Source organism: Astatotilapia calliptera, chromosome 11, assembly GCF_964374335.1.
Source record: "Astatotilapia calliptera chromosome 11, fAstCal68.1, whole genome shotgun sequence".
In the NCBI taxonomy this organism is placed as follows: Eukaryota; Metazoa; Chordata; class Actinopteri; order Cichliformes; family Cichlidae; genus Astatotilapia; species Astatotilapia calliptera.
Window position 1 is genome coordinate 17,795,425 of NC_137432.1, and position 24,123 is coordinate 17,819,547.

Below are 24,123 nucleotides of genomic sequence, written 5' to 3' on the forward strand. Positions count from 1 at the left end.
ATATTTTGTATGATGGTTCGGAGACATTTTTGATAAAACTTAACTATATTAAAACTGTTTTCCACATAAATTACATATAATCAGTTTGGTTATTCAAATAATGATTTAAGTAGCGCTTTTACAGGCTTTTCTATATCTATTATTTATTCATAATTTTGTAATATTGCCCTTAATTATTATATCTTATTCTCAAGTGTCTTCGGTAAAGGTCGCTTGATGTCTCCGTGAACCTTTCTCAGAAGGTTGGCGTTGGTTTTCCTTGATTTAGCTGAAAACAAACAAAAGAAAAAACTATTTCCGGTCCTTCTCTTTCTAAATGTTGTAACTTTAGTACTCGTTTCTTTACTTGTGAGTGATGCAACCAGGAGGACCGGGCATCCCACAATGCAACGCGAGATCGCCGACTCTGTTCACTATCGACACATGGCTGGTGTGTTCACTACTTGCTAATATTTTTGTTGCTATAATTTTCCCTTTCTGTAAGCGTGTGCCCCTCCGCTACCAAATGAAAGTTAAAGTCATCGCAAGGAATCCGGATGATTATGTCCGGGAGACCAAACTGGATATTCAGCGCGGTAAGTGAAACTCTTCGGCTAAATAGCTAACAGCATACATACGAAAGAGCTACAGTGTTAGCATCTGATTAAAGCTATTGACACAACAGTCATGCTTTTAATCTAATTTTGCAAAGCTGTCTTTGCATTTAGCACGTTCGGAATTACAAATTTTGCTTCACACATTTCTAAACTCCTTATTATGGAGCCTAAACAGTCTGTGTTACTTGACTTGGTTAGCAGCAACATACCTGCACGCTTGGATTTTTTTTTTTTAATTAATGGAAATGCTCTTTTCTTTGAGCACATAAAGAAGTGACTGCTGTGTATTTTTAGTCCCCAGAAACTATGACCCGTCCCTTCATCCGTTTGAGGTGAGCAGGGAGTACACTCGAGCTCTGAACGCCACCAAGCTGGAGCGTGTGTTTGCCAAGCCTTTCGTGGCCTCGCTGGATGGTCACAGAGATGGGGTGAACTGTATGGCCAAGCACGCAAAGAGCCTCTCCACCCTGCTGTCAGGCTCCTGTGATGGGGAGGTATGTAGAGATGCATTTCCTTTTATCTCAGCCATTCTTGCAAACTGACAGGACTCTCCTTTTGGATTTGATCTTCAGGTGAAGGTGTGGAATCTGTCCAAACACGAGTGCGTTCGGACGCTTCAGGCACATGAAGGTTTTGTGCGGGGAATGGTTGTGCGTTACTGTGGGACCTCTTTCTTTACGGTAACTGATCATCTTTTTGAAGACTTTTCCGAATTGTTTGACTTCATATTAGCTGACATCTAACATGATTTCTTTTTCTGCAACAGGTCGGTGACGACAAAACAATCAAACAATGGAAGATGGAATCACCAGGCTACGGAGAAGAAGAGGAGCCAATTAACACCATCCTGGGCAAAGTATGCTGTAATAATTTTGCTGTTTCATCGCATAGAATTGCATATTCATGTATCAGTGAAGTATGAATGAAAAAAAATGTCCCTTGTAGACTGTGTACACAGGTCTGGATCATCATCAGAACGATCCTGTATTTGCAACGTGCGGCCAGCAGGTGGACATCTGGGATGAGCAGAGGAGCAGCCCGATCCGCTCTTTCACCTGGGGTGTAGACAGCTTCAGCTCTGTGCACTTTAACCCTGTGGAGGTAAGATACCACGTGCTACATCTCACATACATGGGCCCCGCCCTCCAGTCATGTGACGAAAAAGGTTGCTTGGACGTATAAGCTCACAGGTGTTTATTGCGACTTAAAGCCAACACATGTGCTGATAAATAAAGTCAAGGGTTATCCTCTCCACAGACTGAACTTCTTGCAAGCTGTGCCTCTGACAGGAGTATAGTGCTCTACGACATGAGGGAATCTACACCACTTAAAAAGGTAAATCTTCCCTTACAGTTTGTGCAGGAATGCATCTGTTTATCTCCCTGTTAATTTACATGGATGCGGCATGATAATCAGCTACTTTTTGCTCTTACTTTCTTCTTAAGGTCATCATGACAATGAGGAGCAACACGCTAAGCTGGAACCCCATGGAAGCCTATTACTTCACATGTGCAAATGAGGACTACAAGTGAGTCTAGGAAAGAAACTCTGATTTAATCATATTTTAGCTGGTCCTTTTCTTTTCTTTTTTTCCCCAGCTCATAGAAACTGTTTTTTTGTTTTTTTCCTTTTCACCAGCCTCTACACATATGACATGAGGTACCTGGCCAAGCCCATCACGGTACACATGGACCATGTGTCTGCTGTGCTAGATGTTGACTATGCTCCCACGGGGAAGGAGTTTGTGTCTGCTAGCTTTGACAAGACCATCCGAATCTTCGCCAAGGACGGTGGACACAGCAGGTCAGTAATGCTGATCAAACTTTATGGTGCCAGCAAAGTGTTAGGAAAAATTGTACTGTTGCTGACTATGCTGTATAATTTGTGGTGCAATTAAATTATAGCATAAATCCTTTGGTTTGGTTCATAGCTTTGTTTTTGACCCCCTTTGAGTGGGAATAACTTAAAAAAAATATGTAATTCTTCTGATGTTATTTCCTTTCATTCTTTACTTTCATGACTTTTAAACACTGCAGCTCTCACCAGACTGCCATGCCTGATTATAGACCAACTAAAAAATGGATGTAGCAACCGTGATGTTGCCTTCTGGTTTGTGAAGCTCTGTATTGATGAATGTTTTCACCTTCGCTCTCTTCGGTGTTTTAGGCCATTTTGTCAATCAAAATGTGTCAGCCAATGAGCATATTGGTTGGTGACCAAAATTTACAAAAGTCACTTAATGTTTTATGCAGTATTATCCAAAACGAGTGACTGAGCGCGTAAACTCAGTGTTTTCCAAGGTAAAGTCGGAGCGATGATTTTGCATAGACTTCTATGAACCTCAACACTGAGGTTTAGGAAGTAAAAATCCCATTCATATTCTCAATAGGGCTTTTGATTATGAGCCACAACATTGTAATAATCCAAAGCAGACGTAAAATGAGTATTGAAATGACGGTATGTGCTCCTGTTGCAACCACAAGTCTGTCTGATTAAAACTGAATGTCAGGTCAGGAACACTGCACTAGATCTATAACTGGGCTTTGCATTACTTTATATACACAACACAAACTGCAAAATATATTCAAAAATATTATTATTCATCACTGTTTTTAACCATATAAACACTACAAAAAGGAAAAGGATTAAATTTTATAAGAAAGGTGAAGGACATTTTAATGTTTGTTATTCACTTTTGTAGATAGTTAGTTTGGTTCCAGGGTCAAAACTCTGTATATAAGGATTTTCTGATAAGACAGGAGAAAAAGGATGGGGAATTTGGAGCATTTTAAAAAGTGGGTGGTCCCTTTTCCCTTCCATAAGACTGCCTGTGTTTAAGCAACCACTGCTAATGGACCCTGATGGCTTCACTTTTCAGAACCAGAAGCTGTATCCACCTTTTATATTGTCTATGGCTTTAATCGGGTACCTGTAGGAGGACTCGCCACATGGAAACCATGTTGAAGCATTTATGAACACTCTGTCAGGATTTTTTTTTTTTTTTTGAAGCCTCATTTAAATGAAGTTTAATTTAAACAATTATTAGCATTTCAGAATTCAGCATTGGTTTGACTTCCCAGTTCTCTCTCGCGTAATGTCTGTAGTGCTAACTACTGACCGTTTGCTATTTAGCAAAATAACGTTAGCTTCTGGCTAATTAGCATGCAGTTATACATTTTATTAAAAAAGGTTTTCAGTGTCACTTCTTCCTTTACATTTAAACACATTGTTTGAACAGCAACAAAGAAATATTCGCTTTATTTAGCAAAAATCAGGAGAAGATGAGGATAACAGCTCAGATAAGCTGTGTATATTTACACAAAGCTAGCTAACATACCAGAAGCTACTAGCTGGTAGTGCTACAGTAATGAAGCAATTACTGGCTCTTCCTCTCTGCCATGATATAATTTATGAACATCATAATACAATACTCATATTGCACATTATACAATCTTCGTATCTCAATTTAAGTCTGTTTTAGAACTGTTACACAGCTAATGTTAATTGGCTCATATTTTAATCTTTAATGATCTATTAAGGCTTTAGCTGAAGAATGTCTTTGAAAAGGAACAGCAATAAATCAATGTGTTTTTGCTGATGGCTTGAATTGATTAAATATTGAGTATATTATTTATTATATCTGTTAAACATTAACTTAAATCAATTGCAAGTGTAATAATAACAGCTGTGAATTTTCTACTAGGATAATGTCAAAATGCTCCAAACACACCCTGTGAAAAAGGCCATGTGTTGAACACAGTAGCAGATTATGGCTGCTGGTTGATAATGAACCACAAAAAAACAAACCCGTTGTTTGGTTTCTATGTGACTTAATAGTACATGCTGTATTGTTTGTACTGTTGTCAAGCTCCAGAACAAATAGCCGTAGTAGTGTTACATTAGCTGCCAGCCGGACAGCATCACAGCATGGGCTGGTGAGGGCTTACGTGGCAATTAGTAAGTAGGCAGCAAGTAGAAATATAGTATTTTTGCATCACTTTCCCCCTTTTTTTGTGAGATCAAAGCAGATAGAGCACAAGTGTTACTAATTACTCTACTTATAGGCTCAATTCTGTTATGTAATCAGAAAGCAGATATTAAACATTATCATGATACCTGTTTATTACCTGGTGCTGTTTAAAAACAAACAAATAAACACAAAAAACCTCTAGCTCCACAACAACAAACCTGAGCTGTGTAACCACATTTCTGTAAGCCCTCTTCTGTCATAATACAAGAGTTGTTTTGGTGAGGGCTGGCTTATAAAATGTACTTCATCAGTGGTTTGAAGAGTGTCTCTAGGTGTACAGTGTACAGTAATTACTGGCTTCCTGTTGTTTCCCTTGCAATCTTTTAAAAATTAAAATTTAGGGAGGTGTACCACACCAAACGCATGCAACACGTCATCTGTATAAAGTGGTCTGCAGACAACAAGTACATCCTGAGCGGCTCAGACGAGATGAATATCCGACTGTGGAAAGCCAACGCAGCCGAGAAACTAGGAGTGGTGAGTCTGCCCTCGTCTTCTCTCCATTATTCCTACTGATTTCATATCAAAGGCAACTTGCTGCTTCTTGGCAACTTTTCAGGTAATTCCTCATCACGATGTCTACCTGCCAGTCGGCAGCTGTATTTTCCTCAGCTGTCAAACACACTATATCTTTCTCCTTCACTTTATTACTTGTTTTATGAGTTAGCTGGATTCTTCGACACCGCTGTGGCTCTGCGCCCACCTTCAGCAGTGTAAGAGTGGGTGACTGTGCCAGGAGCTACGGCACTACTGTTGCCAAGTGCCCTGATGGATGCTGACTTAGGGTAGAGTCACTCTCTCAATAAGTACAATGTACCGGTTGGCACAGGGGCTCCTGGGGGGGGGCAAAAAAACTCAGTGCTTGTGCAGTTATTTAACAAATCATCGACAAAGCATTCTCCCAAATTTCCACTCCAGCTGTCTTTGTTAGAGAGCGTTAATGCAATAATTTTTTTTATGTAGGTTTTAATGGCAGAAATCAGCATTTATATTGTGCTATTGTCAATCCTGGTCGTGGCTGACTCACGAAGATCAGCTGCCTCTCTCGTGCCATCTCCAGCAGCCATCTTTCATTACTAATCGGATTCACTCTCGCCTATTCTCTTAATGCAGGCTCCGAGTGGAAAACTGGCCTGCTTTTGGCACTTGTTCTACTGTAACTGTGTAAGGGGAGATTTATTTGCAAGCTTTGCACTTAAAGAGATCAGACAAGGGCTGCTCCTATCAGCAGTTTAAAATCGGCCAATCACTTAAAGCGGGGGGCCACTCTGAAAATAATGAAGCATTAACATTCAAGTTGTACTCAGATGGTCTTTAATTATCAGGAAATGCTGAAACGCCGACTCAAGGCTTTGTCTGTTTCACCATCAGTACAGCACGCTGCACTGACGGGGAGTTCTCTATCTGATGCTGCACATTACTCCAGTTCTAGCTTAACCCTTTGTATTTCAGACCAAGACCTAAAAGATGTTAAGAGTCAACGCAACTGAATTATTGATGCTCACATGCTTTGTTACTTTTTGAGTCAATAACATGAAAATATAGTGCTTGTGATTTAGTTTTTATGTTTTTTAAGGCGTTTACAGTCTGAAACAAGGCGTTGTAGCTTTGTTATGAGTTGGGTTTTGCTTTCAGTCTTTTGCATCTTGTTATAACCTTCTACTTAATCAGTTGATAGCAGATATTAGGAAACATGGAGAATTTGATAAAACATAAGTCAGACAAGAGGGAAAGCGGCAAAGCAGCAACAGCTGTTGGTGTGTACACTGTAGACTTTAAGCCACAGTGTAACTACCAAAAGAGAACAGAGCACAATACACGCTGACTGAAGTTACACATGGATAAGTCGGAAACATTAAAAATGGTTTGGGGTAACACCGACGGAACAAAAGCAAATACACACAGGTATCCACAGCCTGTCTGTGGAGTTTGGATTGAAGGTAACACAGACTGCTAAAAATGTATAAACTTTGCACAAAAAGTAAGAAAATTTGCATTTGGTCGATGACTTCTTTGTTGTAACTGTGCATCTTGGTAATAAAGCTTATACTGTTGGAAAGTTTCTCCTCTTAATAGTTACACGTTTGTAAGGAAAAAGGCATCAGTTGGTTGAGCTGGTTGGTGATGACGGTCAAGTCCCTGATTAGCAGCAACTGTGAGCAAGGACCCTGCTACAGCCGTCACTTGGTGTGTGTTCCAAGCATGCCACATGTGACTGATCTCGATCTGTGCCATAGAGCAACTTCAAGCTGATGTTCTACAAAACCAAGTTTCAGAATTACTAGAGTGAGCCCTAATACCATTTCCAAGTTGAAGGCCAAGTTCCATATAACCGGGCATGTCAGGGAGACAGGCTGTGAAGTAGGTGTCCCAAGAAGACGACAAAACGTTATATTCAGTGACTAGTCTGGATCTGTGTGTGACGGTTGACTCATAGAGTCAAAGTGTAGAGCTGTTTCGTAGTGGAATATTTCTCACATTGCTAGTTTTTTTCTTTTTTACTTTTACCTCACAATGAAAGCACGGACATAATGAAACTCTCAATTTGGTTATAAGCCTCTTTGGCAGTCTGGATGTGCATTCTCTCTAGACACCAGTAGGAGGCCAGCTTAGGTGGTTGCAAAAGGAAATCCAGTTGTATAGAAGTCTGTGGGGAAAGTGATCCCGCTTAAGTTATGAGAAGCAGCGGTCTCACTAAACACTTTCCAAATGAGTCAGCTGACAGTTTTAGGACTTGCTACAAAACGTGGCTCATTTTGTAAATTATAGTCTAGTGTAAGGTTAAAAACAAATTTAAAAAAGAAAAGATTAAGTGGGGTGTGAATTCATTTTTAATGGTTAGGGCAGTGGTTCCCAAACTTTTTTTGCTGGGCCCCCCTTGTTTTACAAGAAAAATGTTGGCCCCCCCCCTCGCACGTGCACGCACGCACGCCCACGCACAAACACATCCTCCAACCACACACACCCATATTTTGCTCCATTGCGGTTTATTTCACACCTCAAACATTTAGTAAGCAATTAAGCAAATACAAGTAATCTGCAATAAATTACAGGTAGTAATAAAATACTAACTCTTTTACGCTACGTCCACACCTACACGGGTATTTTTGAAAACGCAGCTGTTTCGTCCACACGTAAACGACGTTACGAATCACCGAAAACTGAGATTTTTTTCAAACTCCTTTTTTGCGTTTACGTGTGGACGAGGAATACAGAGTTGGTCACGCAACGTCAAAGGTATGTGCCTTTTTCACGTCACGCTGTGCGCCACGTTATTGTTTACATGAGATGAATTGTAGAATGGCAGGTAGAGACAAAATACTGTTAATCTGACTATCTTCAGGTTTTACACGCTTACATTTACAAACACAGTTACTGTCCCTCCATTTACAAAGGCAGAGGCGTCACGATGTGATTATTTTACGTGCAGTTTTTTTTGGTTTTTTTCATTGCTATCAATACATTTTTTAAGCAATGCCTCTCTGTGCAAAACGGGTTTAAAAACATAAACAACTGTGGGATATTGTTTGTCCGTGATTTGAACAGCCCAGCGCTTCTCTCGATGCAGGGAAAACCAATTCTGCAGGGGAGACCTACCTTGGCACTTGTGCAGGTGAAGCCAAAGGGAAGATATGCTTCACCATATTTTCTAGTCTTTGGCTTAGAATGAAGTTGGTTTGGAAACATATTCAGCTATGCTTCATCTCCTGCTTTGCGTTTCTGTGGGCGCCCCGTGCTAGCAGTGTCCAAGCGTTTTTTTCTCTCCTTTTCATTCCGCACCCCCCTTGCAATGGCTTTGCCCCCCCAGGGGGCGGGCCCCACACTTTGGGAAGGTCTGGGTTAGGGTAAGGGGCTAGGGAAACCATTATTTCAATAAAGGTCCTCACTAAGATAGCTGAATGGGCGTGTGTGTGAGTTTAGTTTTAATAGCAGTGGAAGGTTTATTGTGGTGGCGGTTTCTGCAGAGGGTTGGGTGTGTATAGCTTAAGTTTTCAGAGCCTCAGCAGGATTACAGTTAATACTGACACCATGTAGTGCAGGCCCCTCGACTTTGGGTTGACAGGATGACTAAATGACTAAATAGATTCATCTGTTTTGCCAACAGTCACTGTCACACTGTCCCTGTGCAGGTTTTCTCTGGGAGCAGCTGTCCCTATGTTACACTCGCTCATCTCAAGCGTCATACCCCCCACTTCCCCAACTGTAGCGTGTCATGCTTTGTTTTCACACCACACTGTAACCGGTTAGAAACTTTGGTTTGGCTCATAAGAGCCTTGCTACCGGTATGTATGATCCCTCCAAACCAAAACCTATGAAATGAATAATTGTGTACTGTCTCATATTTTGAATTTCCTGTTGATTATACAATCAGTGTTTAGTATTTGTATCCAGGGGAATTAGTCTAGTACAACAGGATCAGCATCTGACAGCTCTTCTCTAGCAAATTGAATCTGAGACAAATCATTGCTTTTAATTAGAATAAAAGCCTTTTAAGGGAGCAGCTCCAGCCAGTACATGCTCAGCTAGCCAGTGGTTTTTATGAGCCACCGGCTTTTTTTTTTTTTTTTTTAAACTTTTTAACAGACATTGATTCAGTTTTGAGTGAACATGTTGTCAAAAAGAAGTTACTGCTTAGTGTATTGTCCAACATTTTATAACATTAGACAACATACCGTAACTGCAGCTCTAAACAAGCACTGTTAGAATAGCAATTTAACAAGTCCACTGAGCACGTTCCTGTTTGTGGCTGAAAGAAGTCACCACCAGTATTCACTGAAAAAAACCTGGATTTAATTGCACATCATGACTGTCTCAGAGGAGATATTTATGTAATTATATTTACTTTCTTTCTCAGAGTTAGATGAGAACAAGGGTTTGTGTGCGTGTGCGTGCGTGTGTGTGTTACTTATCCTGATTGCCGACGTTGGGGTAAGTGGATCCAGATAATAGAAATATACCCTGGATTAGGGCTGTGCGATATGACCAAAATCTCATATCCCGATATAAAACATCTATCGTCCCAATGACGATATAAATCACAAAAATTTAACATTTTCTGTAAATTCTGTGAATCTCGGGCAGCTGAAGTGTTTCAAGCTGGGCGTCGTGTACCTGGAGTCAAGTGTTTTAACCGATGCATTAAACCATACATTTTTAGACATAAGTTGTAACGGCCGCCATTTCTTTGAGTATTTATTACACGGCGTGCTGCGGACAAGCGCCTGTTCTAACGTTTAAGGTTTATTTTTTTAGCACCTGGCGGCTCTTTTTTGCTTCTCATCTGTAAATACTCTGCATACCTTTTCACGTGATTCAGTTTATTTTGAGAAGTCTCAACAGGATCATGAGCTTTATTGTGAAAGGTTTATGTGGAAAATAAACAAGTGGACACGCGATGGTTTTACCGTCGTTGCTGCTAGCGACAACGCATAGAAACAGGCGCTTGTCTGTCCATAGTGTGGTTATATTAAATATAAGAGAAAGAGAGAACTTTAAGAAATTAATATAGCCACTACAGTGACCATTAAAACGATGAAAAAATATTGCCGTGAACAGTTTATTTTGCGACACCACGAAACAAACGATAGCGTAAAATGAAACGATGGATGTTTTTATATCGTTATCCGATATATATCGTTATATCAAACAGCCCTACCCTGGATATGCTGGGCTTGCTTCATAGTACAGGGCCCAGTTCTGCAATAACTTGAACGCCATGTTTTAAATCAAACGGAAATAGGAAGTCTTTTGACTGGTCTGAGGATGGATTGTTTTATAGCTCCATGACAACGAAGCAGACCTGAGCTGCTGGTGGTCACGCAGTGTGAAAGCTGCAGAAGGGCAACCAAATTTAACTTGCGGAATTTGGCTTCCAGGGTCAACAATGACCCCAGTATACATTTTCTCCTAATTGTCGTCTTCTCTCTTTGCCTTCTTTGATGTCTTCTTTGATCTCTCACTCATCTCCTCTCTTAATTTTTCCATCGTTTTTAAAATTTGTTTTATGTAATAACTTCTTCCTCTCTGGTGTGATATAGCTGGCCCCCAGGGAGAGAGAGGCTGCCAACTACAGTCAGAAACTAAAAGAGAAGTTCCAGCACCACCCACAAATCAGGCGCATCGCTCGCCACCGACATCTACCAAAGACCATCTACCACCAGACCAAGGAGCTGAGGGTTATGAAGGAGGCTCGTCGTAGAAAGTACGCGTTCATTTTCTACATAACACAGAAACTGATTTTGTTATAGGAGCCACATTAAAGTCACTCTTTATCCATGATGTCAGGAAATGTCTGACCTAAAGCAGTCACACCAGCCTGATGGAAAATACCACAGATGGGACTGCCCTCTATGACATGGTCTCAGTTGGCATTAAATACTCATTTATATGCTGGATTGATTGTCCTAGTTTGCACTGCCGTCCAGTGATTCATAGCTTCTTTTTTTCCCCCCTTAATTACCAGGAGTATTATGATACGTCAGACATGTGTTTGAACTGTGAATGATTAACTATCTGTCCTTTATGCATTATTTTCAGAGTGCATCAGTGTTGTCTGTGACGTAGGTGTTAGGTCAACAGTCTCATATTCAGTCACCATCCTCACTGTTTGCTGTTCTCTCCCTTCCCCGTCCCTCCATCCTTCCTTGAATATTCTCACCAGAAAGCTTCATTTCACATTCATGATTCCTTGTGTTATTTTTCAGGGAGAGGAATGTTCGCAAACACAGCAAACCAGGAAGCGTTCCCGTGGTGTCTGAGAAGGAGAAGCATGTCGTCACTGTGGTGAAGTAGGCCAAAGCTGAAGGAGAGAAGAACTAGAGACTGAGATTTCATCTATATGGATATTTTTTCAGATTTCTGAAGAAGATTGAACTTGACTGTTGTGGAAAGGAAAAGGACACAGACTATAAAATGCATTCAGACCAAGTATACTCGGTTAGGTTTGGTTCTGTTTCACACTTTACTTTGTGCAAGTTTGCGTTTCTCAACCCAGGAGCCACCTTGACAATTATAAAAAGTTAAGATGCATCATGCTTGGAACCACTGATGTTCAGCGTGATGCATGATAAATGGATGCGTCATTTTCTGTGAATAAAATGTAACAAAATGTGTTAATTTCATTTTCAGACTACCAGAGATGGCTTTCATCACAAAGTCACAAAACAAAGATATTTACTCTGAATTCTGTCCATTTCCGACCAATGTAGCCCACATAATATAGGTAACTACCTACCTTTGGATGTTGTCTTCAAAATGAAATTGATGGATTTCCATAAGTCTCAAAAAATTGCAACTGTAAATTGATCCCGTGAATATTTCTTTTAAAGCCTAAATCATAAATAAGTGGTAGATTTCTTTCCATTTAAGGCTTTTAACTGGGCAGATTAAATCCTCGGGTTTAATACAAAATTCTTACAACCAAAAAAGTGCAAGGAAGTATTTTTTTCATGTTTGGAATTCCACAAATCAGCTTCTGAGCTGTTCAATGTAATATGCAAATGGATCCACACAGGTTTTTTTTTTTGATGTGTATTTATAATAATAAACGTCATTATTTGTACTTTGGAAGAATCTATGAGCTCAGTCATTCACAAATCCAACTCAAGAAGTTCACTCTTATTTTGGCTTATTATGGCAGATCAAGCCGCTTGTGGTAATTGACTTTAGAGCCCTTATTAGGTAGAGCCTCTGTCCTCTTAATGTTGTCCTTCAAATCCTACAAACAAGTGGTAGAGGGAGACTGTCTTTGGAACAGTGATAGAGGTCAGGAAGAGGAATGTATAGTTGTGGGGTCAGACCTGAGAAATGTCCAATAGGATAAAAGTCACCCAGATAAGAAAGGCCTTGCAGGGAGTGGTGGTACAGACACTCCTAGATAGAGGTTTGTGGAACTGCTTTGATCGTATAATGAGTTTAATGTCATTTAAAAATATGCCTGCAACCAACTTTTATTCGAAATGGCTCACGTCACAAAACACTTGAAACGAACTCCTTTAAATCCCTAAAGGTGTCTATTTAGCATACATGGAACCAGCAGCTATAATGTTGATATTAATATTCCTGTTTCCACTGTGCAGTGCACCAGCCTTGTGTAGCCGCTCTGCCTCAGTTTTCTTGCGCGTGTCCCTCAGAATCTCTCACGTGATCTGGCATCAAAGCCGGCGTGTGCCGCAAATGGTGCATGAAAGCAGAACCGCCGCTGCCACACCTGCAGCGGTTACGATCATCGTCGCAGGTCATTTTCCCCATTCACCTTCCCACTTTACACCCCCACCCACACTCTCACGGCGCTCATCATCTGGTTATGAAATATGCATGATGATGCTCATCCCGTTTCCAGCGGTGCTCCAGCTGCGCGCCGCTCTTCCACTCCGCGTTTTAGCGGCCGCTGTCATCCTGCTGTCAATGAACATCCAGCGCGTCCTCTCGGCTTTATTCTTCTACGTGTTTCCATTGCTCCGCCTCTTCTTCCACCTCTCTCTCTCTCTCACACACACACACACACTCTCTCACACACACACTCATACACAGTACTCCCCCCCTCTCTCATTGCATCCATTTTTGTGCATTAAAGAAATCTCCAAGAATTACTAACCTGGAGGAAGGCGAGCTAAGCAGAGTGACGGAGGAGGGTTAAGGACCCCAGAGGCAGACAAATAAGGACGGACCGGGCATCTTTTATTCCAACATGCGAGTGAAACCCCTCTAAGGGATGGCAACGATGGGTTAGACAGGATTTAACATGACTGCAAAATAAAAGGCAAGAGCTGTCATTCTTTTTCTTTTTTTCTTCTTCCTAAACCTGTTTATTTTTCTACTTTTTTAATCCCTGGATGGATGGAAGCTTGTGGTTGGAATACCTGAAGGTTGTAGCCTACAGCCTGTGCACTCTTGTTTCTTTTAAGGGCATCTGCTTCTTTCTAATCTTTAACTCGCTCTCAAATGCTGGCGTGTAAAATTGGCTTGAATATTCCCAGCTCGGTCAGCTGCAGCGTATTTGATAAGTTCACCGCGAGCATTGCACTAGCTGGGGATGAAGCCTGTAGTTCCTATTTTGACGCCTATTCGCACAGCACGCTGTAATAATAATAATAATGATAACAACAGTAATAATAATAATAATGATAATAATGTTCATGATACCGCTAACCAAGATGTCATGCTGTCGGTAAGCCGCGGTGCCTTCTGCAAACCACACCAAACCAAACCGAACATTTAGCGGCTTTAACACTAAGAAAAGAACGGTAAATAAATAAATAATAGCGGCCACGATGCTGCTGGTTGACGGTGACTTTCTCGTTTTTTAGCCACTGTGTGTAAAAGATGTCTGCTCCACACGGGCCCCGGGGCGGCCCTGGCCCTGCTGCTGCTACTCCCTCAGCGGCCGGCGCCATGCCGGAGATGCCGGACCTCAGCCACCTCACCGAGGAGGAGAGGAAGATCATCCTCGGCGTCATGGACCGACAGAAGAAGGAGGAAGCGAAGGAGCAGTCTATGCTAAAGTAAGCGGAGAGAAAGAGAGGGTGTTAACAGGCGGTGTCGGTGCTGTTTGGTGAATAAACCTTGTGTGTTGGTGGATTGTCATTAGACACAGCGTGTGTACATATCTCTGAGATACTGGTGGCCGTGTTGACTCTTGACTTCCAAGCTAGAACTTTTTGCTGTCGACCACTAGCGGATAGTAGGCTACCGGAGTGATTATTACAAGGTCCCCTTTGCCTGGCTGACGCTTCTTGACTCCCCCCCTTTTAGAGCCTTTCCTATATTATTCTACCAGCTTGGCATCAGTGCTGTAGTGCAACATGAATTTCAGGCGCTTTCCTACCACTTTGTTGTGGCTGTGGCTATAGCTGTAATGGGTTGGGTTTTAGCAGCGGCGCCCGCCATTTTCACGTAAAAAGCACGCCAAATAGCTTAACCTTTCCCCACGAACGTCATCGAGATTACACAATATGACACTGGAAAGATCATTTAAGGTGTCCTTTGTGGCAATGGCGCACGCTGGTGTGTGTGTGTGTGTGTGTGTGTGTGTGTGTGTGTGTGTGTGTGTGTGTGTGTGTGTGTGATTTCAACGTTAAAGTACCCCCCCTCCCGCTCCTCTTGTGTACAGATGTCGCTCGGAGCTGTTTCAGCACCACGGCGCTGTCCACTGTAGGGTTTTAGCTTTTTTTTTCTTTTTTTTTTTAAGGTGGACCGGAGTATTTCCGCCATCATGGCTCTAAAACTATCACCGCCTGAGCCATAAATCTCGTTTATGGTGGGATATTACCCCCACTCGTCTTGACCTGTTATAAAGAAACACACTCTACTGATGGACTGTTAATTAAAAAAATGGCTTTGAACCCGTTTGGATTTTTAAGAGAGAGGGTTATAAATGTGGGCCTTAAATGTTTCCATCCTGTTGATTTTCTTGGGGTTTATCTTTTTCTTCAATGAAGAGCTGCACACACTTTTGGTGCTGCATGGTTTTTACTATTGTATTAGAATGCAGCATAAATATCCGATTGCAGTTTAGGTGTCAAATGTTTTTTTGTTTTGTTTTGTTTTGGGGTGGGTTGTGCCTGAGAGCTGCAGCAGGCTGACTGGTGTTCCATCCATCCTCTCAGCAGGTGCCAGTGACTTCAGTGTGAGGGATGTGTGGCACTATCACTGGGAGCTCTTTAGAAGGATCAGAGCTATTGTTTTTTCCCATCAAAGGGTAAATATTTGCAACATTCCTAATGGAGAGAAAGTTGTGCAATCCCTGCCCAGTGCTGCTGCATGATGAACATGACTCATGTACTCCAAGACACGGCTACCTCAGCCGCTGCGGTGCGTGCTGGGTGATTCATCCAGGCTTTTTCTGCCTTTCCTCCCCTTTCACTGTCTCCCCTCATCCTCCCTTACTCCCCAACAGCGGCATGTTTTTCCTATTTCTCTTTCTCCGGAGGTAAAGGGAGATTGTCAGCTTTAGTCACTCTTAGTCTGACAGTGATGTCAAAGCCTTGTCATGACTGAGCATGGGCAGAAGAGGCTGTTCTTTGCGACAGGCGTGACTGGCTGTCTCACCATAATGTTGGGTAACTTGATGCACGCCACACAGGCTGAATGGACACCAGATGTTGGGAGGTCAAAGAGGCCTTTGTTTGAGTCGCTTTGCATAAGAAGCACTCTGTGTTTTCTTTTTGGTTTTCCCCTTTCATGCCTTGGTTACTGTGTGTGTGTGTGTGTGTGTGTGTGTGTGTGTGTGTGTGTGTGTGCAGGTGGGGGGGGGGGGGGGGGGAGTTACATCATGTACTGAATTACATTTGGCAAAAGAGGTGGATTTTACACTGAAGGGTGGCTGGCACTGTTTTGCTATCTATTGAGACTCTGATTTGACCGTCTGACTCCTCTGTGGCCTGATAGTAAAGTTTCCTTTCGTGCAACAGGATATTGGCTCAGTTTTAGAATGCCTCTCTATACATATGTGGTGACTCATCCTGATTCATCAAAACAGTAGATCCCCACTTTCTTTACCTATGAATCACACAAGCAGAACATATCCCGGAGTAGCATTAATATGCTCAGCCCTGGCGTAGGTACAACCGCAGCGGATTAACTTGTCATTGGATGGTTCGTAGCATTTCCAGCAGTGTTGGAAACAAACACCTCCACACCGCAACAACATCTAGCCCTGCCTGTGTGGTTCACGCATTTCTGCTGTTGCAGTCCTGGTCTGATCCCACAGCAGCTCTGATAGCTTTTCTGGAAAGTGGCAGCTTGAACATTGAAGTGTGTAATATTACAGAGGGAATCCTGCGAGGATGGAGGGATGGATAGAAGAGAGAAAGAGAGAGAAGCCTCCAGCTGCAGGGCCTGCCAACTTGCTGTCATCTCACTGGAGGTGCCACGGTGTGTGCGTGTGCTGAAAATGTGCTGCCCCAGTGAAAAGTGTATAAGGCAGCGGCATACGTATCTGTAGCTTATTTTCTTTCCCCAGAGGCTCATCAAAGTTGTAGCCTTTAAATTATATTTCAGTGCATAATTCTAACATGTCTACCTATAAAAGACAATTAAGCATATCTCCAGGGCCATTTGTTCCATTATGGAGAATCCTCTGGAGCTATCAACTATCCTAGCTTTCCATGGTTCAGTGAGCCCCTGAGCAGTACAGTAATGATGGCTATGGGACCCCCACTCATGTAGACACTCTGTTTCTTACAGCAAGGTATCAGCTGCCTATGATGGGTTACCCACAGAATGCCTGTAGCTCCACTTCTTTTTTCTCCCTCTTTTCTAGTCCTCTAGGCCTGCATGCTAGAGTGTGGGAAGAATAACTGTTTGAATAACTTCAGTGGCACAAGTCTCACCCCACCTACCTATCAGTGACATCAGCAAGCGCTGTCCTATTTAATTGTCTGTTCACTTTAAACACCACATAAGTAGCATCCCAGTAAATATGCCACTTTGTCCTCTTCTTTGCGACCGTGTTCACCCCGTGGATCAGGGGGTACTGTGCCATTTGTTCAGGGATCGCCTTTGACAGTGCTAATTATACTGTCTGCCTTGAAGGAGGGACTCCCACTGAGATGCAGCTATTCCGGGGCTGTGAGGTGTCTGCTGCTCTGCCATCTATTTGGGCTCCCCCCCTGAATTTAATCGCACACAACAAAGTATGACCTATTTTCTGTATTTGGGAATACCTTTTTTTCTATATTAAGGTTATTTTTTTAATTTTCATTTTATCTAAAAAGACCCCCACACTAGAAATTTAAGCATCATGTATCATAGCATAAATATAATCACTAAAGCTTTTAGTGTTTTTATGTAAACATGGAATGCAACAATTCCAAGCAGAAAGAAAATCATATGTGAAAACAATGTCAGTGAATTTGCTGTGAAATAAAAAAACAAAATAAGCCACCATTGTAATATTGCACTTTCATTAACTCGCAAGACTAGTATTGTAAGAAAAGGATATCCAAAAATGCAGGGGTATCCTAACTGTTAGCCTCTAATGTGGGTTAAGATCTCAAACAACTGTATCCTACAGTTCCTCGAATGCAGCTTGATTGTATCCTTCTGCCATAAACCCACCATATACAATAAAAGGTCACTGATTTCAAGTCCTCAGTTTGTAATGTTGATTTTCCATTTCTAGTCTCAAAACCCAAGCAGGGTAATCCTAATGACATCATCACAGACGCTGGAAAACTCTCTCCAGAGACAAAGAGCACATTACACACATTACTTTCACAGGCTGACTACAGCCCTCCGTGATGGGTAAACTGTTCATCAGTTCCTTTTCACTTCTCTTTACGACGAGTCGCCTAAAAACACAGATTACACTTCTGGTTAGCATGCCTGTCAACAGCTATGATGGCTGGTGTTCCACATGAAGCGCATTGGCCTAAAATTAGCTTTGATTGATCACGTCCCATTTTCCGTTAACTCTTCCCTTGCTCTTACCTCCCCTACCCCTGACATACATGCACACTCAAAAACTTCCGCCCCCTACCCCAGCCCTGGATCCTGGTCATTTATCTGATTGTGCCAGAGAGCTCAACATACCAGCTGGGGTCAGAGTTACTCAGAGGCCCTGTGTCCCTGGAGGCTATAGGATCTCAGGCCTCCTGAGGCTGCAGCAGTTGTGGAGTACTGTACTCACACACATCATACAGAGGTCTAAGCCTCTAAAATTCTTGTTCTACTCTACAACTTAATACTTTTTCATTGAACAAATAATACCACGTGCTAGATTATGTTGGCAGCAGTAGTGATCTGAATCCAAGCAAAATATTAAAGCTTGTAATGTCTGCGAAACAAAATTTAAATGTAGAACAGAATCTTGCAAAAATATACGAGGGGAGAAAATGACAGCTATCATATTATAGGATGAGAAAAAGCCAGTAATGTAAACTGTAAATCTGACTGTATCTATGTAATGTTGATGGTAAATTAATGAATTCCAATAAAGCAAATTTCAATTTGACAAATTAAAAAAAAAAAAAAGAGTCGTATTATTGTGAAATAAGATGAGGCAATGCTGATAAGCTTCCCACTGGACAGTTTACAGTACACTCCCTCTCTGTTTCTCTCTCTCTCTCTGTCTCTCTAGTCCCCCTTAGCTCACTCACCCATGCTTACTCGCCTTCCCATGCAGAGAGCAGATTCTGTCATGAGTCTCCCATCCCCCATCGCTTTTCCCCAAGGGAAAAAATAGAGAGAGAAAGTGGAAGAGAAGATGTCTTGACTCTGCAAAGCAGAGCACACGCCAAATGAATACATCATCATGCTAATTAAAGTATCTGTGTGTTTTGGTTATGGACAGTTGGTATATTTTAAGTAGTTTGGCTCAGTTTGATCTAATGTGACATGATTTACTGTATATAATACACTTTAAAACAATATGTTTACAAGCAGAGATGGGCAGTAACACGTTACTTGTAACTGTAATCTGACTACTTTTTTCAGGTAACGAGTAAAGTAAGGGATTACTATTGCAAAAACGGTAATTAGATTACCGTTACTTTCCCGTACTGCGTTACTAAAACCGTGATCGTTTTGCAAGAATGTCTCATGACAGTGATGTAAGCGAGTGCGACGTTCGTGACAACAGCTGTGTGCGGATCAACGGTGCATCATATATTGAGTACGGGAGAGAGTATGAGCGTGCAGCGTTTAAAGCGTGGAAGTACTGACCTTACTTTGAGTTTGATTCCATAAAAAGTGACAAAAACATTAGTGTCCGTTGTGCGTGGGAAGAAAACTTCTTTTTAAAGCGAAAAAAACCCCTAAACTTCCGAGCAAGCACCGAGTGCGCAACAACGTAATGGGAAACTCACAGAGAAACTCGCAGATTCTTCCACTGACCGCTGCAGCACACCTGCACCAGGGTAAACCTCTGCCTACCCTACTCCTGCTTTACAGGTGAAAATAGAGCAACAGGACCGCTAGTCTTTTTTGGGGAGGTAATTAGTTACTGATTACTTTTTTCAAGTAACTTGACCAACACTGTTTACAAGTACTTACAAGTAGCTTGTAAGCCACTACAAGTGGGTGTAAAGCCATATATCTTCCTTATATAAAAAGATTTATCACAATGTTAATGAACATTTCACTGATACATATTAGCTTTGACACAATATTAGCCACTGATGTCTGTAAATGCTTTGTTTTTTGTTTTTTTTCGTCCTCTTCAAACGGCCCAGTACCAGCTTTCATTTTGAATATGCTCCCAGGATCTAAGAAATATACCTTTAAACATGACATGTGGAGTAATTTTAGTTGGTTAGACCATTCCCTGCTTGTTTACCTGTATTTTACATGATTTCAAATACCTTAAGTCACATGGGATGGTGATATTACACCTAAAAAAATTTCCAATGCGTGGAATGTTCCATTCTTCCGCCTTGGGTAAGACTGGAATATTCCACTGCTGTTGGACAGCACAAATGGAAGATTCCTGTTGGTGGAACACAACGACAAAAGAGCCACTGTTTCCATGAAGTCTCTCTAACCCTAACAAAGGCTTGTATGCCAAAATGTGGCATCCAGTACAGGCATTGTATTATTGTAAAAATTATTGTATTATTATAAAGAAAATGCCTCAGACTACTTCTAAGCTTAGTTTATTGTTGTTAGCTCAGTTTCGGTTTACATGAAGTATAGATAAACATATCATGTTTTTAGCTGCTAAATTCCTTATTAAATTTGCCAATATGTGGCTAAATATCTCTGCAACCAGCATAATTCATGAAAGCCCTTAGACTGAATGCCACAAAACCGAGAAAGTGAGCTGATTTACAGTTCTCTGTAAATATAAGCCACATCCTTCACATTCAGTACATATTATACTATATGGACAAACGTACGGAGCCACACCTCTTCATCCTGAGGATGTTTTACCAGTCGGTGGTTGCAGGAGTACAGTTCTATGCTGTGGTGTGCTGGGGGAGCAGCACAGCAAGACTGGAAAAACTAATCAGGAAGGCTGGCTCTGTGGTCGGCATGAAGCTGGACAATCTGGTGACAGTGGCAGAGAAAAGGACACTAAAGAAACTGCTGGACATTATGGACATTATGCTGGGCATCCTCTGCACACGGTCGTAAATAATCAGAGGAGCCTATTCAGCAACAGGTTGCTTCTCCCAAAGTCAAGAACCAACGGACTTAAAAACTCCTTTGTCCCGCACGCCATCAAACTGTTTAACTCCTCCTTGGAGGAGAGAGGGAGGGGAAACAGGGGGACAAAGCTGAGCTGTAGTGCTTTTTTTCCACTGTGCAATATTCACAATATTTTTTTCTTATATTCGACTGTGCAATAATCACTGTGCAATAGACTCACTCAAATGTGCAATCCACTGGTATTCCTATTTATCCATATTATATATTCTGTATTTATATATATGTATATGTGTATATATGTTTTTATATATATATTTATGTTTATATCCTTGCTCTCATTCCCCTTTATTGCATCTGTAACATGCAACATCTGTCGGTGCTGTGCGACTGGAAACTGAATTTGCCGGAGGAACCCACCCGAGGGATTAATAAAGTTTCATCTAATCTAATCTCTGTAATCTATCTTGGAATTCAGTTCCATTGCCACACTGTATAAAATATAGCATTTAGCAATGTAGTCCAAAGCCATGAAGGCAGTTTGTGAACGTTCTCCATCCATCCTACCGTTTTCTACCACTTACCTGGGTACGGGTTGCAAGGGCCCCAGTCTAAGCGGAGAAGCCCAGACTTCCCTCACCCTGGCCACACCGATTTGTTCCCGAGGCAGTCGAGATATAATCTCACCAGCGAATCCTGGGTCTGTCCCAGAGCCACCTCAATTGGCTCTTTTCAATGTGGAATGAGCAGCGGCTCTAGAATGACTGAGCTTCTCACCCTGTCTCTAAAGCAGAGCCCATCCACCCTTAGCCAAGCAGCTGCTGTAGTTGTAATGCATGCTTTTAGCCATAAAGTATGTTTTAACCTTTTTTTTCACAATACAAATAAGAGCAGAACATCTGGGCAATCAAATGTTGCTAAAACACAAATAAAACATTCACGTGTAGCTATTTTCAGTTCAGGATTAAAATACATCTGCCAGTTATTTATAGCACTGGGAGCATGTCTGCAGGATTAACTACAGATAAACAAACATGTCACCTGATGTAATAGTGTGTAATGGCTCATAATATTTTTTGGTCTGTAATGTAGATCTGCTGGTGGGATCATTTTAGTCGTGTTAACAGGGATTTAGTGTTTAAGAACTTTTTTGACAATGCCCTGTTGAGTCAATAACAGGGTTTGTAAAAGAAGAGAGAGCACACGTGATAGGCTAGAATGTGTTAGGAAAGCAGAAGAAAGGGCAGGGAGGAAAGGAAGTGAGCAGGGACTGGGGGGGGGGGGGGGGTGAGAGGGGAAAGGGAGAAGAGAACATCACAAAGAAAATGAGAGGAGAGACATTGACGTCTGTGATGCTATCAGGTCCCGTTGCTGATATGACAGCCTCAGTCTTCATTGACAGAGCAATCAGCCTGCCATCTCCCATAGCCTGCTATTCTCCTGCGTGGCACAGCACAGCACTGGGCTCCATTGTCTCTTAAGGCTTTGTTCAAAATAACATCTGCATTTGTCAGCATTGGTTTTATACTTTCTGGGATCTTATCCCTCAAGCAAAGTTTGAAGGGATTTTCCTGCCCCTGGCTGTGCAATCTAAAATGCCCTTGGTGAAACACGACTACAGGGAAATGTTTTAATAGGTTGTTGGAACTAGTACAAGCAATGCATATTAAATTGTTGCTACCCCAGCAAATGATGATTCCTCTGTACTTATTATAATATTATATGTTAAATAATAGTTAAGCAAAGGCTCAAGCAACTTTCATGTCTTATTTAATTAACTGTGTTTAAAAATTTCATTTCTATGGGTCCGATCACAAGAAGTTAGGTGGGCAGATAGACATAGCTCTGTTGTATTGCAATTTTTATGTGACTGTGAGTCAGTGTGTCATTTTGTCTGTTAGAAAGTACTTGAAAGCGATCCTAGTGATCCTGGACTGAGCCAGAACAGAACCCAGCTACAGCTTCACTACTAGAACATCTGGCCTTTTGTTATGTAAGCTTCCCAGCATGCTGTGCAAGACTAGCCTGAATGAGAGCAACACAATGAAACAGAAATGCAGCTATAAATGAATAGTAGTGCGGTAAAACAAAGAAAACGGAGAAAAAGAGATAAATAATGAATGCAAAAAAGGAACATCAGCCAAATAAGAACAAAGAGAGCAGAATCATGAAAGGGAAAGGCACTGCGAAGCTGACACTTTATCACTTTTATTGCCCATCCCCCGTCCCCATCCACCATTATAAAGTCCGTTTTGGAAGAAGATATACAGCATCTGATCCTCTGAGGGAAGCCTAGCGTATCTGAAGAACATGTGTGCCTGCTATAGAATAGCTGGTAGCGTCAATGTTAAATGTATCTCTAAGGGTAAAGTGATGACACGCTTGAGATGAATTTATCATAACAACAATCTTTGCTACTGATTTCTCAAAATATGAATCTAAGGCTGTGGCACAGGAATTGAGCACTTACAGCTGTTAAATATAGTTCAATGTTTGTACTGCTAACATCTATGTAGATGCTTTGTGAACAAGCAAGCAGGAGACAAACTGAAAGCAGGAGAGACAGTGACACCTGCATGGGAAAGTGAAGCCACTGAATGGCCAGTTACTAAAGGTGGAACGTGGCACCAGGTCATCTCCAGCTGACTGCGTTCAAAGAGTGAGAACCTTCATGCTGTTAGTTGGACTATTAATAGTGGGGACACTCAGCTTTCCGCAGTGACCGGCATGCAGCCAGGCATCCAAGAAACCCAGACAGCAAAGAAACAGAACCATCTCCAACAACCATAAAGACAAAGGAGCTTCTAACGAAGAATCATGTTAATTAACTGAGGAATTGATTAATTCATCTTCCTTCTTGACAAATAAGTGTCATTAACAGATCTGACACCCATCTAATAAAACCAAAGTGACTTATTTTCATCAGAAGTCTTGATAAAAATTTATCCTCACAGATAGTTCTGTCATAGTCCTCTCAGATTCAAAAACATACTTATTTGCTTTGATAGCTGAAAAATCTCAAATACACCAACAAAAATGCTAACATTTCTGCCTTACAGCCGTAATCAGTTTCATGCTCTGATGAAAGCTAAATGAAGGTTACCCATCATCTCTGGGTATACAATGCTGGAGTAACATGATTTTGGTTAGGGTACTCTTCAGAGACTAAATACTCATTCAATTGTTCTAATTCATAAGAAATAACAACAACTTCAGGAAGGAGTAAAATTATACTAGAAAAACTAAACTAGAAAAACTGAAATTTTACATATACCTAAGTGGGCTTACGGGTCGTTTGATATAGTTTTTAAAACTAAGCAGTTAAAAGTAGGCTAGTTTTATTCATGTCTGCTTCCACTTGCTATGCAAAGTCAAGCTAACTGTTAGCCTGACTTAGCGTCATACTAAGCA

The 24,123-nt window shown here is 41.5% G+C and overlaps 2 protein-coding genes across 9 annotated transcripts in view; both read left to right on the plus strand.

Annotated features, from left to right (window-relative positions):
- The first annotated feature begins 354 nt into the window (after window positions 1-354).
- dcaf13 (ddb1 and cul4 associated factor 13) lies at window positions 355-12,192 on the plus strand. The gene is made up of 11 exons (XM_026185419.2): window positions 355-575; window positions 891-1,090; window positions 1,169-1,276; window positions 1,363-1,452; window positions 1,542-1,697; window positions 1,854-1,931; window positions 2,042-2,124; window positions 2,235-2,399; window positions 4,968-5,103; window positions 10,665-10,828; window positions 11,331-12,192. Exons 1-11 carry the CDS (start codon window positions 356-358, stop codon window positions 11,416-11,418), a joined length of 1,488 nt encoding a protein of 495 aa, XP_026041204.2. The 5' UTR covers window position 355; the 3' UTR covers window positions 11,419-12,192.
- Window positions 12,193-13,151: 959 nt separating this feature from the next.
- Window positions 13,152-24,123, plus strand: part of rims2a (regulating synaptic membrane exocytosis 2a) — a 157,004-nt gene continuing 146,032 nt past the window's right edge. For 4 of the 8 annotated variants that reach the window (XM_080307861.1, XM_080307871.1, XM_080307860.1 and 1 more), the window contains exons 1-2: window positions 13,152-13,387; window positions 13,935-14,129. In XM_080307861.1, coding sequence (XP_080163987.1) covers window positions 13,951-14,129 — 179 coding nt within the window. In that variant the 5' untranslated portion in view covers window positions 13,152-13,387; window positions 13,935-13,950. The remainder of the gene's footprint in view (window positions 13,388-13,934; window positions 14,130-24,123) is intronic. The other 4 variants (XM_080307863.1, XM_080307864.1, XM_080307865.1 and 1 more) reach the window with 1 other exon arrangement.

Excerpts from the sequence above, each read along its gene's own strand:
- dcaf13 (XM_026185419.2), top strand. The coding sequence starts at position 356 with ATGCAACCAGGAGGACCGGGCATCCCACAATGCAACGCGAGATCGCCG. Across the intron at positions 2,125-2,234 it reads TGTGCAAATGAGGACTACAA|CCTCTACACATATGACATGA; the intron begins GTGAGTCTAGGA and ends CCTTTTCACCAG. Across the intron at positions 5,104-10,664 it reads CAGCCGAGAAACTAGGAGTG|CTGGCCCCCAGGGAGAGAGA; the intron begins GTGAGTCTGCCC and ends GGTGTGATATAG.